Source organism: Cyanistes caeruleus, chromosome 1 (assembly GCF_971803275.1).
Source record: "Cyanistes caeruleus chromosome 1, bCyaCae1.hap1.1, whole genome shotgun sequence".
Lineage (NCBI taxonomy): Eukaryota > Metazoa > Chordata > Aves > Passeriformes > Paridae > Cyanistes > Cyanistes caeruleus.
In genome coordinates this window covers 134,036,461-134,049,875 of record NC_141701.1, presented here as the reverse complement: position 1 = coordinate 134,049,875, position 13,415 = coordinate 134,036,461, and the positions used below count along the sequence as shown (strand labels likewise).

At 36.7% G+C, this 13,415-nt stretch overlaps 1 protein-coding gene across 4 annotated transcripts in view; it reads left to right on the top strand.

Annotated features, from left to right (window-relative positions):
- Positions 1-13,415, top strand: part of NEBL (nebulette) — a 247,478-nt gene that overhangs the window by 170,361 nt on the left and 63,702 nt on the right. Inside the window, exons 13-14 of one of the 4 annotated variants that reach the window (XM_086860312.1) lie at positions 4,036-4,146; positions 11,756-11,857. The exons of the other annotated variants lie outside the window; for them this stretch is intronic. Coding sequence (XP_086716438.1) covers positions 4,036-4,146; positions 11,756-11,857 — 213 coding nt within the window. The remainder of the gene's footprint in view (positions 1-4,035; positions 4,147-11,755; positions 11,858-13,415) is intronic. 4 annotated transcript variants of the gene reach the window in all.

The following is a 13,415-nucleotide window of genomic DNA, read 5'->3' as shown; positions in this document are numbered from 1 at the left end:
TCCCACGCTGCAGCTTGCTCTGGAAATACTGCTGCTGTGCTGCCCAGCAGCCCTGCCTTCAGCCTGCCTAGAGCTAGCCCAGTCCAGTAATTTGATACACCATTTCAAATCACACACATGATTTAGGAACTTGGAGACAACTAGGGGGAATTTCCTGTTTTTCTCAAGGAGTTATACTCCACCTGCAGCTGCCCTCCCTTGCTCTCTCCAGAGGCAACAGGCTGCCCCAGCACCACTGACCACGTTTGCATTCTTTAACTCATGTGGCAATTGTCAGTTTTTTTAGCAGAGCCAGGATCTCCTTCTTCAGGGGTCCTGCCATTGTTGACATAAAGATCTGGCTGTAATGGAGAGTACAGCACCCTGACACATGTGGACCTCTTCCTGCAGAACCTCTTTCCCATATTGTCTGTATTGAGTCATGCTCAATTCTCTCTTCAAGATACTCAGGAAAGCCTGAAACAAGACTGCCTGCTAGCTTTTGCATGAAACCCATGTTTGCTCTTTAGTGTTTTATGTAGAACTGGCATGAAGAAGGAAATAAATACCCTTAGAGAATGACATCTATCCAAAACTGACAAAAAGAATCCCAATGCTGTTTATGGGAAAACATAAAAGGAAAATTGATAAGAAGTTTCACAGCCCCACACACTTGGGTGGCTTTTATCAATTTAATTTTTTTCCTCTTCACAGAAAATTGGACTGTGGCCTTCTAAATGCCTTTCTTGAGAGTGAGCAACCAGATTTGCCTTCCTCTCTCACTTTTGTCATAGCTGTCCCCAGGGTAAGCTTGAAAGAGGAGAAGTCTCTCTCATCACTGAATAATTTCACTCTCTTTACCAGCCTACAAAGCTCTCACCGATTTCCCTGTTTTCTGCGATGAGAAAATAAATTTGATGAGAGCAGTCTAGGCAGGGAGCCTTCATTTTGATTTTTCTGAAAGGAAATGGAAATTTTGGGAGAAATTTCAATATTCCTGTGGAAAATACTGCTGAAGGAAAATTTCTAATCATTGCTAGCTCTGTGCCAAGTATTTTTCTTGTTTGAAGATCAGTATGCTGAATAGCTCTCTATGTAAAACAATATTTTTTTTAATAAGGTGTCACAAACAATGATAAAGATATTTAAAATTGCTTGGGGGGAAACAACGTTGAAAAAATGTAAGCACTTCATCACTTTTTTCATCACTTTATTTCTGCCATAAGAAGTGATTGCACTGTTTTTCTTCTTATCTAAAAGGGATAATCTAAAGCAAACTGAAGGCAGTTTAATTTTCTACTTTGCACAGGGCAATATCTCAAAGAGTCAATGTTGAACAGTATTTCCTGTTTCTTTATAAAGGCAATGAGCCAAGAGAATCTTAAGCAATGTTTTCAACTTCCAGAGGACTTTTCAGAGGGTTTTTTTTTTTCACTACAATAAAAATTTTGTTGTTTATTGCATTGTTTCCAATCACATTGCACATTATCAAATTGTTTTATGTAATTTTTCACATTTTTTTTTTATGGTAGGAAATGTCATATTCAAGATTTCCTCTGTTTTATGGTGGCAGGTATTAGTTTTCTGGACTTCCATAGTTCTGTTTTACACAAATACATTGGCTAATCTAATTCTCTGTATGGTGATTAAAATGATGTTTTTGGTCTTCTTGAACATTTCCTCCTCCAAAATCCTACCTTGTGGATTTTAAGTTCAGAGCACATCTTACTGACTATAAAGGGAAATATAAAAATGTAATAGTGTTTAATGTATGCTGGGACAAGGTGTCAGTCAGAGCTGGGTTAAAAGAGCACAAAACCTTCCTTAATGCAGCTTCCTATTGACACACTGGTGTAAAAGAGAGAAAAAAAATAAAAAATGAGTACTTACAAATTGGTTCAATCTGAAGTCATACCTACTTCAATAATTACCTTGTATTTCTCAAGTTAATAAATGGGACTACTACAGGGTAAAGGTTATGTCAGTGACCTATAATGCTTGATCTCTGTGTAGTTTCGTATGTAGATTTGATAAAGGAAATTCAGTTTAACTAGAACTTGAAAATCAACATGCGTTGAGAAATGAATGTATGCATACTAACCTGTAAAATAATGGTTCTAAGAATATTGATGAAATAATAATAAAACTTTTTTCATGGTTTCATGGCTTGGAAGCGATTTACAAATCCAGGAATAGTTCTGCACTAAATTGTCCCAAACTAAACTAGACAGCCATTGAACCCCTCCTAGCCTAGGATTGCATCAAGACTATTTCAATGAGTTAGTGAAAATAATGGGAAAAGATAGGAAGAACAAATGCCAAAGCAAGTGAAATACTGCTACATTAAGCTAAAGAAAGGGTCATCTTTTCCCAAGACAGCCAATACTCATAATTTCTGTTAAATTTCTCATGCTGAGAGTTGATGCTTTACTGTGTTTTCATATCTTGGTTACACAGCCCATTCACCAAGGGAAAAACAGAGCTGTTGAACCAGCAAAATTGCAATGTAATAAAATACCTGTAAATTAGTAGACTTTGGAAGTAACTGTATTGGTCTTCTGTTCATAATGGCATTAGGTGGGGAACATCTTAAAACTGCCAGTGTAAGCAAGGAGAATTAGCAAAAGAGTTTTTGTGGCATATGTTTGTATAGTAATTACACTTTTGTGGGGAGCCATTTGTTAGTGGTGCTTCAGTCATGTTAAAGATTTATGTGCTTTTCCGTTTGCAAGATGTAACCAGTGTCTGCAAATTGTGGACTCTTTCTTTCACTGTCAGCTGTGTTTGTTCCTGCAGAGGGATGTTTGTGTCACACTGGATAAGGAGGTGGCACATTTTAAGGTTCCTGATTTGATACTTTCGTTCACATTGTAGCAGTGCAAAAATACCCTTCCCCCCCCTTGTCTTAATCTCTCAGCCTGTATATAATTTTGTAATCTGAGATAGACAGGGCAGATACTAATTTATTGCTTTGGGCACACTACTCTGTAACTCAGAACAACTTTTGCTTTAAACAAAAACAGATACAGCATTTTCTCACAGTTCTAGTATCCTGTCCTAAAAGAGTCTGAATTTCTGCAGTTGAGAGTTCCTGTCTCAAAACTTTCACAGTATTCTTTTATTGCTATCATGGGTTTTCATGTCAATCCTTCTCCTCCTAATCAGCTTTCTATCTTATTTAATACTCGCTGTTTTCTTATGGATTATTTTAATGTTTGCTCATGAGAACTATCAGAAAATGAATTTTCTTGATGCTTGCTACTTTTTAGGCATAAAAACCTGGTGAATTTTCCTTAATATAAGCCTAAAAGCTTCTGACAAGGATAAGTGTAAGATCAGCTTTTCAGGCTGTTGGAGTATGTGAATGTATGTATGTAAGTATAACACAGTACAGTGAAAGATGGATGAATGCCCAGCATTGAGTTCCATTTCTATTATAAAAATAAAGGTGTTTATAAATTCACAATTCAATTCCATTTTCATTTACCATGATGACAATTGAATGTAAATATTATTTTTCTTTGCAAACCTGGGGCTGAGTCAAAATGGGTATTGTGCTGGTAGTTTCCCAACAGTGGAAAAATAGAACTTTGGGCAATGGGTATATAATGTAAAACTGTTTGTTTATGACAAATGCATTAAATAATTTTTTTTTGTTTCTGAAAACAGAGAATAATTATATAGCTGATAGCTTCAAGTGTGTTTAAAAAAGAAGTGGCTTGTGCTTATGCTTTTTCCTGGGCTGTCTTCTTACCTTGTTAAGCTTAATTTTCTGGTTTTGTGTATTACTATTTCTTTCCCCCATTTACTCATGCACCTACTCATACATCTGTTGCAATAACAGATGCAGGGAAATCTTTTTGCTGACTATGCCTCATATGTCTCTGTTTTGGGTGGAAGCTGCTCTCATTTCAGTTTTCTGGTTCCATTAAGGAGCTTAATTATTTATTTAGTTTCTTCCTGAATACAGGTACACTATGCCACTAGGTTTAACCTAGCTCATGTTATTATACCTGCTCTTCTCTGGCCACAAAAGTATAATGTTGCTCTTTCCAGGTTCTCTATAAACAAAAACATGATGCTGAGAAAGGATTTTCAGACTATGCACGTATGAGGGAACCTCCAGATGTTAAACATGCCATGGAAGTCACTAAACACCAGAGTGATGTAAGTACTCCCACATCCAAAACAAGTGTGCTTGTTTTGGGTAGATATATCTGTTATAGCTTACTGAAAGGAATTGGGCATAAAACAATTCCATATTTCCTTAGTTGGTATTTTTATAAATTATTTGCTCTGAAGTAATTTAGGACATGGTGTGTGTATAAAATGTGCTATGAGTAACAGTATGTGAATTTTATTCTGAACTGCGGTGGAAAGTGGTAGTTACTGTCTACCAATAGTAACTGTTATTAAGTGCTACCACTTTGAAATAAAATTGAACTCACTTGTAGCTACTTTTACTTTTAAAGTGTATAAAGGTCTTTGTTTAAATGACCACCAGTGTTGTTTCTGTGTCTTAATCTGCCAATACTTGGATAGTTCTTCAGGGGTGCTGTGTAGAGGAGACAAGTGAGCTATTTCTGCCCTGCTCTTGCACACTTTTATGTGAATAGGTTTATTCCTGTCTCATGAACACATATCAAATGAATTTTCCAAAGAATTTAGTAGAATAAAAAATATAAATAAATATGATCTATTTTACAGAATTTGAGCCATAGTGTTCTGTTTGATGCCTGTGCTGGTTTATACCATTTGACCAAAGATTTGTTCTTGCAGTTTTATTTAGATAACTTACAAATAATTAGGAGTACTTAGCAATATTTCAAAAGTTGATTTTTTTTTTTTTTTTTTTTTTTTTTTTTCTTTTCAGCTGCTTGTTATCTTCTGAAAGTTTTCACAATATAAAAGCCTAATAATGGTATTTACATTTTTTATTAGAATCAAGTCAGGTTTGATTTCATAGTCAAGCTAGCATATACTAGCTCAATGTATCTTTGCTTGGGGCAGAAATGCTGCACAGATTAGAGTCTTGAATGATACAGACACAACTTTGAAGAAAAAATTATTAGTTTTAGCTTGTAAAAGCTTACTTGTGAGAAAAACAAATTTTAGAAGAAGATTGGTTAAAATAGTGATGTGCTGTTACTGGGTACACAATGATTTTAAGAACAGCTGATGTGTAAGTTTAAAAGTGATGATTCAGTTCCATTCTTGTTTAGGTAATCAAATCAATTGAGGTAGGCATGTCATTTTACAACACCTTTTTCTTAGATAAATGGGATATTTGTTTGCTGCTATCAGTGTATAAGACATAGCTTGGGTGTTCATTTTAAATTATCCCAAATTTTCCCTATCTTCCCCTACTAAGAGTGCAATAAACATTCTTAGGTTATGTAGGCTGAAAACTAAATGTCAGTGCTAGATGTATGTCTGTATGCAGAATCTTGACAGCTGGCTGCTGATTAAAAGGCTGCTGGAAAACTTCAGGGAAGCATTATGTTTGAAGAATAACTTTTTCTTCTGCTGGGAAATACCTGCAATGGAATTCCCAGCAGTAATTTGCAACCTGCTTTGATTACTGAATTCCCTCTTCCTGTCAGACACTGTCCATTTCTGCTGCTGGCAGCATCAGGGTGTCACGCTGACAGAGCCTAGGAGCTGGGAACGTGAATGTCTCTCCCCAAAAGGAAGAGGTTTTTTATTTACCTAGCAGTAGGAATGATGGTGGACTGCTAGGAAAGGAAATAATGCTGGAAAGAGACATGTGAATCCCTCTCAGAGAAGGTGGTGGGATTAGGAGGAATATGAGACAAGTTCCTGTAGCAAATTCATCATAGTTTGAGGATTAGTATGCTAGTGTAAAACCTATGCCCCTTCTAAAGCTGTATATCACCTCCTAGTAGAATTAAGGAGAGCAGGTTACAGATGTGAGGATAAATTAAATTCAGTTGTTTCATCTTTCACCCTTAAAACAAGAAAAAAAAAAAAAAAGAAATGAAGGAAAACATGGGAGGGAAGGGAATAATGTTTTGATAAATGAGAAGTTTAAACAGCATTTTAGAAATAATGAAAAAATATGACAGAAATTATTTTCAGCCTGAGCAAACTTAACAAAGTCAAATAAGTCATCCAAATCCAACACAAAACTCTAACCAGTCACTTCAATGTGTTTGAGAGCAGATTCTTTCTGGTCGCTCATGAATAGCTGCAGTGCCATGGGAAAATACCTATCACACAAAAAGGTGCAAGTTGTGTAAGTCTGGCTATTGCTCAGCAGAATCACACAGCTCTTGTGGATAATATTTGGGCATCATGGTGAATAGCTGTGGATTTCTTCTTTTGTAAATACAGGTTTATTAAGAACTGTGTGAATTTTTATCTGGGAGTCAGAACATGGAACAGTGAGCATCCCAAATGCGGAGCATTTGTCTTTCCAAACTATTTCAGGCTATCTGTGTAATCACAGCTTTGAGAGTGCAGAGAAAAAGAATGGAAGCTACTGGGGAGATAGAAGGACAAAGCTTTTTTATCCACCATTCAGTACAGTTTACCTGTGGGAGCAGAATGCATGTTTACCTACAATGCTCTGCCAACTCAATTCAACCTTTACATGGGAGGTTTGCATCTAATAGGATTAGGATGTGTTTAAGACTATTTACTCAGCCTTAACATAAGGCTGACATTCAACTCTGTGAAATGTGCAATTTCCTTTAAAAATTAAAACTGTATTCAACTTACCATACATTTGTGCTGACATTTTGAAACTGTCATGTGCTATAAGCCTTCACACCACTTTGAATATCATTAACATGCTCTGTATGTTTGGGCAGAAACTGCATAGCAGGGAGATACTGTAAAATCTCTTGAACAATATGATCATGTATAAGAAAATAATTTTTCTCCTTTTTTATTCTTAGACTGAAAAAAATTGCTCTCAAAGGAGCACAAGTGACTTTTCTAATGACAGGAAATATACTTTAAAATGAATTTAAATACTACATGATGCTTGAAGGGAAGCGTGTTTATCCAAACCCAGAGTATTTTTCTCTATAAATTTTGTTTTTGTTTTGTGAAGTGTATGTTAATGATGTGACTTTGGCACACAAAGTCATTTTCAGAAGAGTGAAGTAGGGACCATCAGCCTACTTTGTGCTTAGCTAATCAATTAACACATCTGGAAGTTTCCAAACTTGGGATCAAAACTAAGTGGTGGTCTTAAAGCAATGTCATGTCACAGAAGGGTGTTTTGCTTTATGTGTGTCTGAATATCATGTGAAAGGACGGGTGTAGCTGAACAATGAAATGACATGACAACTAAATTTCTAAAGCAAAGAAACCACTTGCTGTGTTGTGTCTATGTGGAAGCTGCACATGGCATTTGATGAAGCTCAAAGCTGTGCATCACAGTTTTGTCTGTTCCATGACCTGGTCCATCACTGGGCATTTTGAATAGGAAAACAATGTTAAATATTTGTAGAGAAGTTTAAATGTTTTGCTTCATTAAAACGACTGATTCTTTTCACATTACATGGTATGAAATAAGGATGTGGTCTGATTTTACAAATAAAAAAGCTGCAGTACACACATCTGTGGGCATTTTAAAGCCCTGGTATCTTTGCTCTTATACTTACCTACAAAACAGTGCTTTTGCAGAAATGTTAATTGACAGCTGGACAAACTTCTGATGTATAAGTATACACTTTCCACTCCACATCAGGTCAGTAATGATAATTTATATGTTTTACCATCTAAATTGAATATTTAAGATGTCTATATTGTCGTAGAAGTAAGTTTTTCATTTTCAAGATATTCTACAGCCACAATCCACACACACGCAAAAATACATTCTTTCTGATAAGATCATATTGGCAGATCTCAAACTGGATGTGCTTAAACACCATCAGTAACATTCCCAAATGTTAATGTTTGTTTTGATGCAGATCATGGTAAAGTCAAGCTTCTCCTGGCTTTCTGTTCAGTGTCTGCATTAGAAAAATCATCTTTCACTGACTAACTTTCTGCTGACAGTGGTTGTCAACAGTGGGTCCCCCTGGACCACTTCCAACTGGTGCTGAAAATGATGTTTACTCCTGATGTAATTGGGACCAATCAATTTTAAGGCCCATTACTGGAAAGGATGACTGCATCAATCTGTAATGGGCCAGAAATGTGTTTGTCTCTTTTACACAAGCCGGAAAACAGTTTTCAGCATCATTTGAGTAGGAATTAGAAAAGCTGTTGCCAATGATGATTGTCACCAGCTAGTCATTTTCTTAGTGCTGATGGAACCTGAAGTGTAGATGAGAGGAAAGAGGGCAGAGACACAGCTGACAGGCCATTACTTAGTGGGCTTAACAGCTCTTACAGAATGCTAATCAGTGACAAAAAGTAAGAGACAAATTTTTGTGCAAAGAGGTGTGCCCAACTTTTTGCTGAATCCTTAAGAGGGCAAAATGTGTTTATAGCTGCTTCTGCATATTTTAGTAATTTATTATGTATTGTTTGGAATACTTTTGGTATTGGAATAAATGAGAAAATAAAAGATTTCAGGAAAGGTCTGAATCTCTTAAACCCAGGTTTTCTTGGCTCACCGTGTAGACGTTTCTGTTTGTTGATTGACAGTCTGAGATGTTTTGCAGCATTGTTAGAAATTTGTTTACTTTATGGCACTGAAGTGCATTCCACTAGTATTCATGTAAGGTGAAGCATCTTCCAGACCCTGCTGGAGTAACTAGATCAGCATGTTTATCCTCAGTGGACCTTATGCATTTTATAAGAGTTTGAGGTTTGGCCTTATTAAAATCAATCTGCTAATTATGATCAGGCCCTGAATATTCTCCATGCTTTGCAAAACCCAGTTGCAATTCAGAGTATGTAATCACATTTGGGATTAAAGATGAGAAATGGTTTTGTTCCAGTTATTCTTCACAAAAATATTCAACGATGCAACCACTATTTATTGTAATTTCAAATCGGGTAGAAGCTCACTTTAAATTTAGTTGGTATCTGTAATTTACTGTTTTCAGCTTCAAAACTCAAGATGGTACATTTTTTTCCCTTTTAGTTGCTCCATCTTACTCGCTTGCATTTCCCACTGGTCTGCTGTAACTCTCCATCTAGGTCTTTTGCTGCTGCTCTGAAAGTGTTATCTCAGTTACTTTTCCTATGCAAAAGCCAGCTGGAACAGATTTTTTGTAGACCTGTGGTCCTCATGAAGCAGAGCAACTCTTGAGCCTTTACTGATTTTTTTTTCTGGTAGAGCCTGAGCAACCCTTTGAGTGAAGATTGAGTAAGGACATTGTGTAATGCCTGGAAATTCCAGTCAGGGAATGAGCCTCTTGGCTGAGCGAGCTCAGGACAAAAGAAAGCTCCTTTTCTGGGTGCTTCTGCTGTTTCCTTCTTTTTTTTTTGCTTTTTCTCCCTCATGGGCTTCTTCAGTTTCCATCTTCTGATGCCTATGGGTGCACACACCAAGCTGGTTGCTTTGCCCTGTCTACATCTGTTCCCCTGCTCTCAGAATAGCTCTGGTTTTACTGTTCTAACATAGCACTATTAAAAAAAAAATCACTAGATGGAACAGAATAGCAGCTGTGTAATAGAGGCCAGCACAGTGTCCCAATGGGAGAGGGTCAGCATCCAGGGATTGAGGTTATTCAGGAAATGGGAAACATATTTTTTCTTTCTTTGGCCTACCTCTGACAAACTACTGTTCTGCTGCATAACATTTTTATTCTCACTGGAGTATGACAAGCTGCAGAATGGAGCAAATATATATTGCAGACATTTGTAAAATACTAGATGACTTTCCCTCAGACATAAGTAATAGGTATACTGGTTTAGGTGCAGGAAGAATAATAATTCACTCAGGGAAAGATATAGCAATTGGCCTTGCATCTAATATAATTGGAAATGGTGAAATATAAAGGACTGTCACTGTCTTATTTCTCCCCCTCTTCCTTTCCTCGAAATTAACCACAATCCATTATTTCATGTACTATATGATCATGTCATTTGGGAGCAATAAGTGACCACATTTCCTCAACTTTATCACCACTGTTCTTGATTCTCTGATGTTAAATTCACTACGTTCCTAATTTCTATTTTGAGCACATATGCTGGCCTTTAATTTGCAATTTACATGGATCATAGGGTGCTATTCAGAAACCTGTTTTTGCTGCCTTTGTGGTTTTCACCTCACCTCATGTGGTCATTAGGATGAACAGCATATAATTAACTAAATTCATGTAAAGTCCTGAATTGCAAATGCTTCTCTCTACCTCTAGTTTCTTAAAAATTAGAGAAAATCTAAATACAACTAAAATAAAAGTTCCAGTGGTTTATACCAGCTGTAAGAATCAACTTTTGTTTTTGTGATAATTTGGGCTGAATCCATCAAACCTATTTATTTGTTTCTTTTATTAGTGATTACACTTGTGTGTCACGGCAGATTAGAAATTATAAGATCTATTTGTGGGCAGGCAGCCAACAGTGAAGCCTGTTTAGCTTGTCTGCTTAGCTGAAGCCATATGGACACAAAATTACTTTCCTGTTGCATGTAAAATATTTGCCAAAAATATTTTTTTTTTCCTTTTCTTTTTGCAATACCATTTCTATGAAGTGCATTTGTCACTGACTGCTGCAGTTTATGAGTTTGTTGCATTGTACCCAGAGTGAAACTTTACATTGGAAATAGGAGCAGAGGTTATAATGAGAAACTTCAAGCTGAGAACTTCCTTGCTGGTGAAATACTACCTTGAGAGATTGATTAACTTTGTGAAGCAACGAAAGAAAATATAAAAGATTTCCCAGTAAAGGAGGAATTATTCTTTTACTTTCTATTTACTCTATTTTATGTTCTCTAACTTTTGCCTGAAACTTCAATTTGTCAGACACTCTTGAATACCAGGGACAGAATGTCATTAAGAGTAATTCAGTAAGACAACCCTTGGAAATTGGCTTAGATTGGCACATGTGCTAGAGCAGGAAAAAGTTCACAGACCTTGAAGAGGGAAAAGAAGTATAACTTGTGGAGCTCTATAACGTCCCTGAGGTCTGCTCCCATGATTGCTTTGCTAAATGGAGAATGTTTGGACTCTCCTATCTGTGGTTGAGCTTTCTGCCAGAGTTTTCTGAGCCCATTCATTATGTAGTGGCTTTTGCACAGACGGAGCTCAGTCGTGTACTCAACAGGCTGGAACACTCAGCCTTCTTGGTCCCATGATTGTGCAAAGGAGCAGATAAATGGCGTTGTGGGGCTGCTGAGGTGGAGTTGTTTCATTGAATTACACACAAGCTACATGTCTGTCTAGTACTGAGAAAGAAGCTCACTATGATAGAATTACAGTTTCTCTTCAGTATAGCTGCAATCTGCTAGGCTGCAGTACTCAGTATCAGAGCAGGTGTTAGTTTATATTAAAAATGGTACAACAAAGGAAAAAAAAACTATTAAAAGCTATTCAGAAGACTCTTAAAATTCTTCAGAAATTTTATCATAAAACCTAGTATTTGTGTCTTTTCAATGCTTGAATTTTCCACTATGCTTCTAAGAAAAAACATTTTTCTTTTTCAAGTTGTATTTTATGCTTCTGAATTTCTTCCTTATTGTGTTACCTTGCATGTGGGTCTTGCCTTACAATCCCTGTCAAGCAGAACTCTGTTGGAATAAATTGAGTTCTATTTAGTTTCATGTCTGATTTGACAGGTCATTCAAAGCTTATTTATAAACTTCAAGCTTTATTGTTTACTTAAAACAAAACTCTGCTTTGTTTGACAGGTATCTTATAAGAAGGATGTGCAAGATACTCATAGGTACACTGAAGTTCTGAACAGACCAGACATAAAGAAGGCAACTGAGATAACAAAGATAATAAGTGATGTATGTTCTCCTTTTACTCTCTTTCTGGTTTTTTAGACATGTAATTTTTTTATTCCAATTTTGATCAGATTTTTTTAGAATGCTGCTGGAATTCTCAATTATCCTGATCAGAAATCCTGCTCCCGCAAATCTGCTAGGGAGATTTGATTAAAGGAAATCCAAATACAACCAAAACAAACCAGTCTTGCCTGGCAGGCTAGAAAGCTCTGGTTTTCTCCTTTTTAGATATTGACAGTATGATCTTTGCAATTATGGGTAAGTGATGTAAAGACAACATGAAAATTGCTAAAGTTGGTTTTGTTTCAGCTTTATTCATGATAACCATTCTGAAGATAAGTCATGTGTTTGTATGCTATACTGCACTTCAGAAGACATCTCAAACCCTTTTTTACCTTGCTGTGAGAGAAGCTGGCATCCCAGGATACCCCTTTTCCCATCTCAGCCGACAGTGGCTGGAAAATGTAATTCTTGCTGTCCTTCCAAGAGCTGTGGAGATGCTGCTTCTTTCACGGGGGTTCTCCTCCCGGAGCTCCCCTCTCAAGTTCTTTGCTCTTCCACCGTGACTTTGGCTAATGGATAGGTGAAGGAGCAGTGTGTGATGCAGCAGTGTGTGATGCAGTTTAGTATTTTATTGTAGACAAGTCAGACAATACATAATAAAAGCCCTGAGTCAAGTTTTTAAGTAATTAATTAAATGTGAGACTGACTAGACACATTCGGAGAGACAGATTTAAGAGATGGGAATTCACCTTTCAATATTCAGGATTTTTTTAAAACCAAGAACTTTTTCTAAGTGTTATACTCAGCATGCAGATTTATTAATTGCTGTTCAATTGCTCTTAGAGTGTCTTTGGGACTTTTATTTCTCTGTCTCTTCTTATGACGTGTCCTTACTGATTCACAATGCTTGAGTAATGCTAGAAGCCTATTTTAGGCAATGGGTAATTTAGGTTGTGTTATTGTAAAGCACCTATTGTTCGTTCATCTGTGTTTTTTTCTAATGCATTGTGGGAAAAAATTGCAGCAATTTGCATGGGAGGAAGTTCAGCTGGAGAGATCACGTAGCATTAACCTTGCGGGACTAATTCAGCTCTGTGACACCAGTGCAGTCTCACTGACATCCAGCAAGACCCCAGCGGTAAAACTGAGAGTGGAATTTGACCTTACAGTTCAAAAAAGTTGCCCCTCAGACTAGTTTTATTTCAAGACTACTTTCAGCTGCTGCAAATAATCTTGTGTTAACTGTAGACCCTGTCATAAGAAATGCTGAGCCACTGTAACTCATTCTGCCTTGATCGGGAGGACAGTATTTCTCTGGCTTAGGCTGTGCATTTGATTAAAATTGGATTTTGTGAATGTTGCACATTGTGTTTTACAATTAATAAATAATATATTGTTAAGGAGCTGAACCCTGAGAGAGGCTTTACTCAGAATTGATTAGAACAGTAGTGTCAAAGCAGATCATTATGTGAGACTTTATCTGCTAGCTTTAATGTTTACATTTCTCTTGATAAAACAAACCCAAACAATTTATTAGTGATTCATGTTTCCCCCCCCC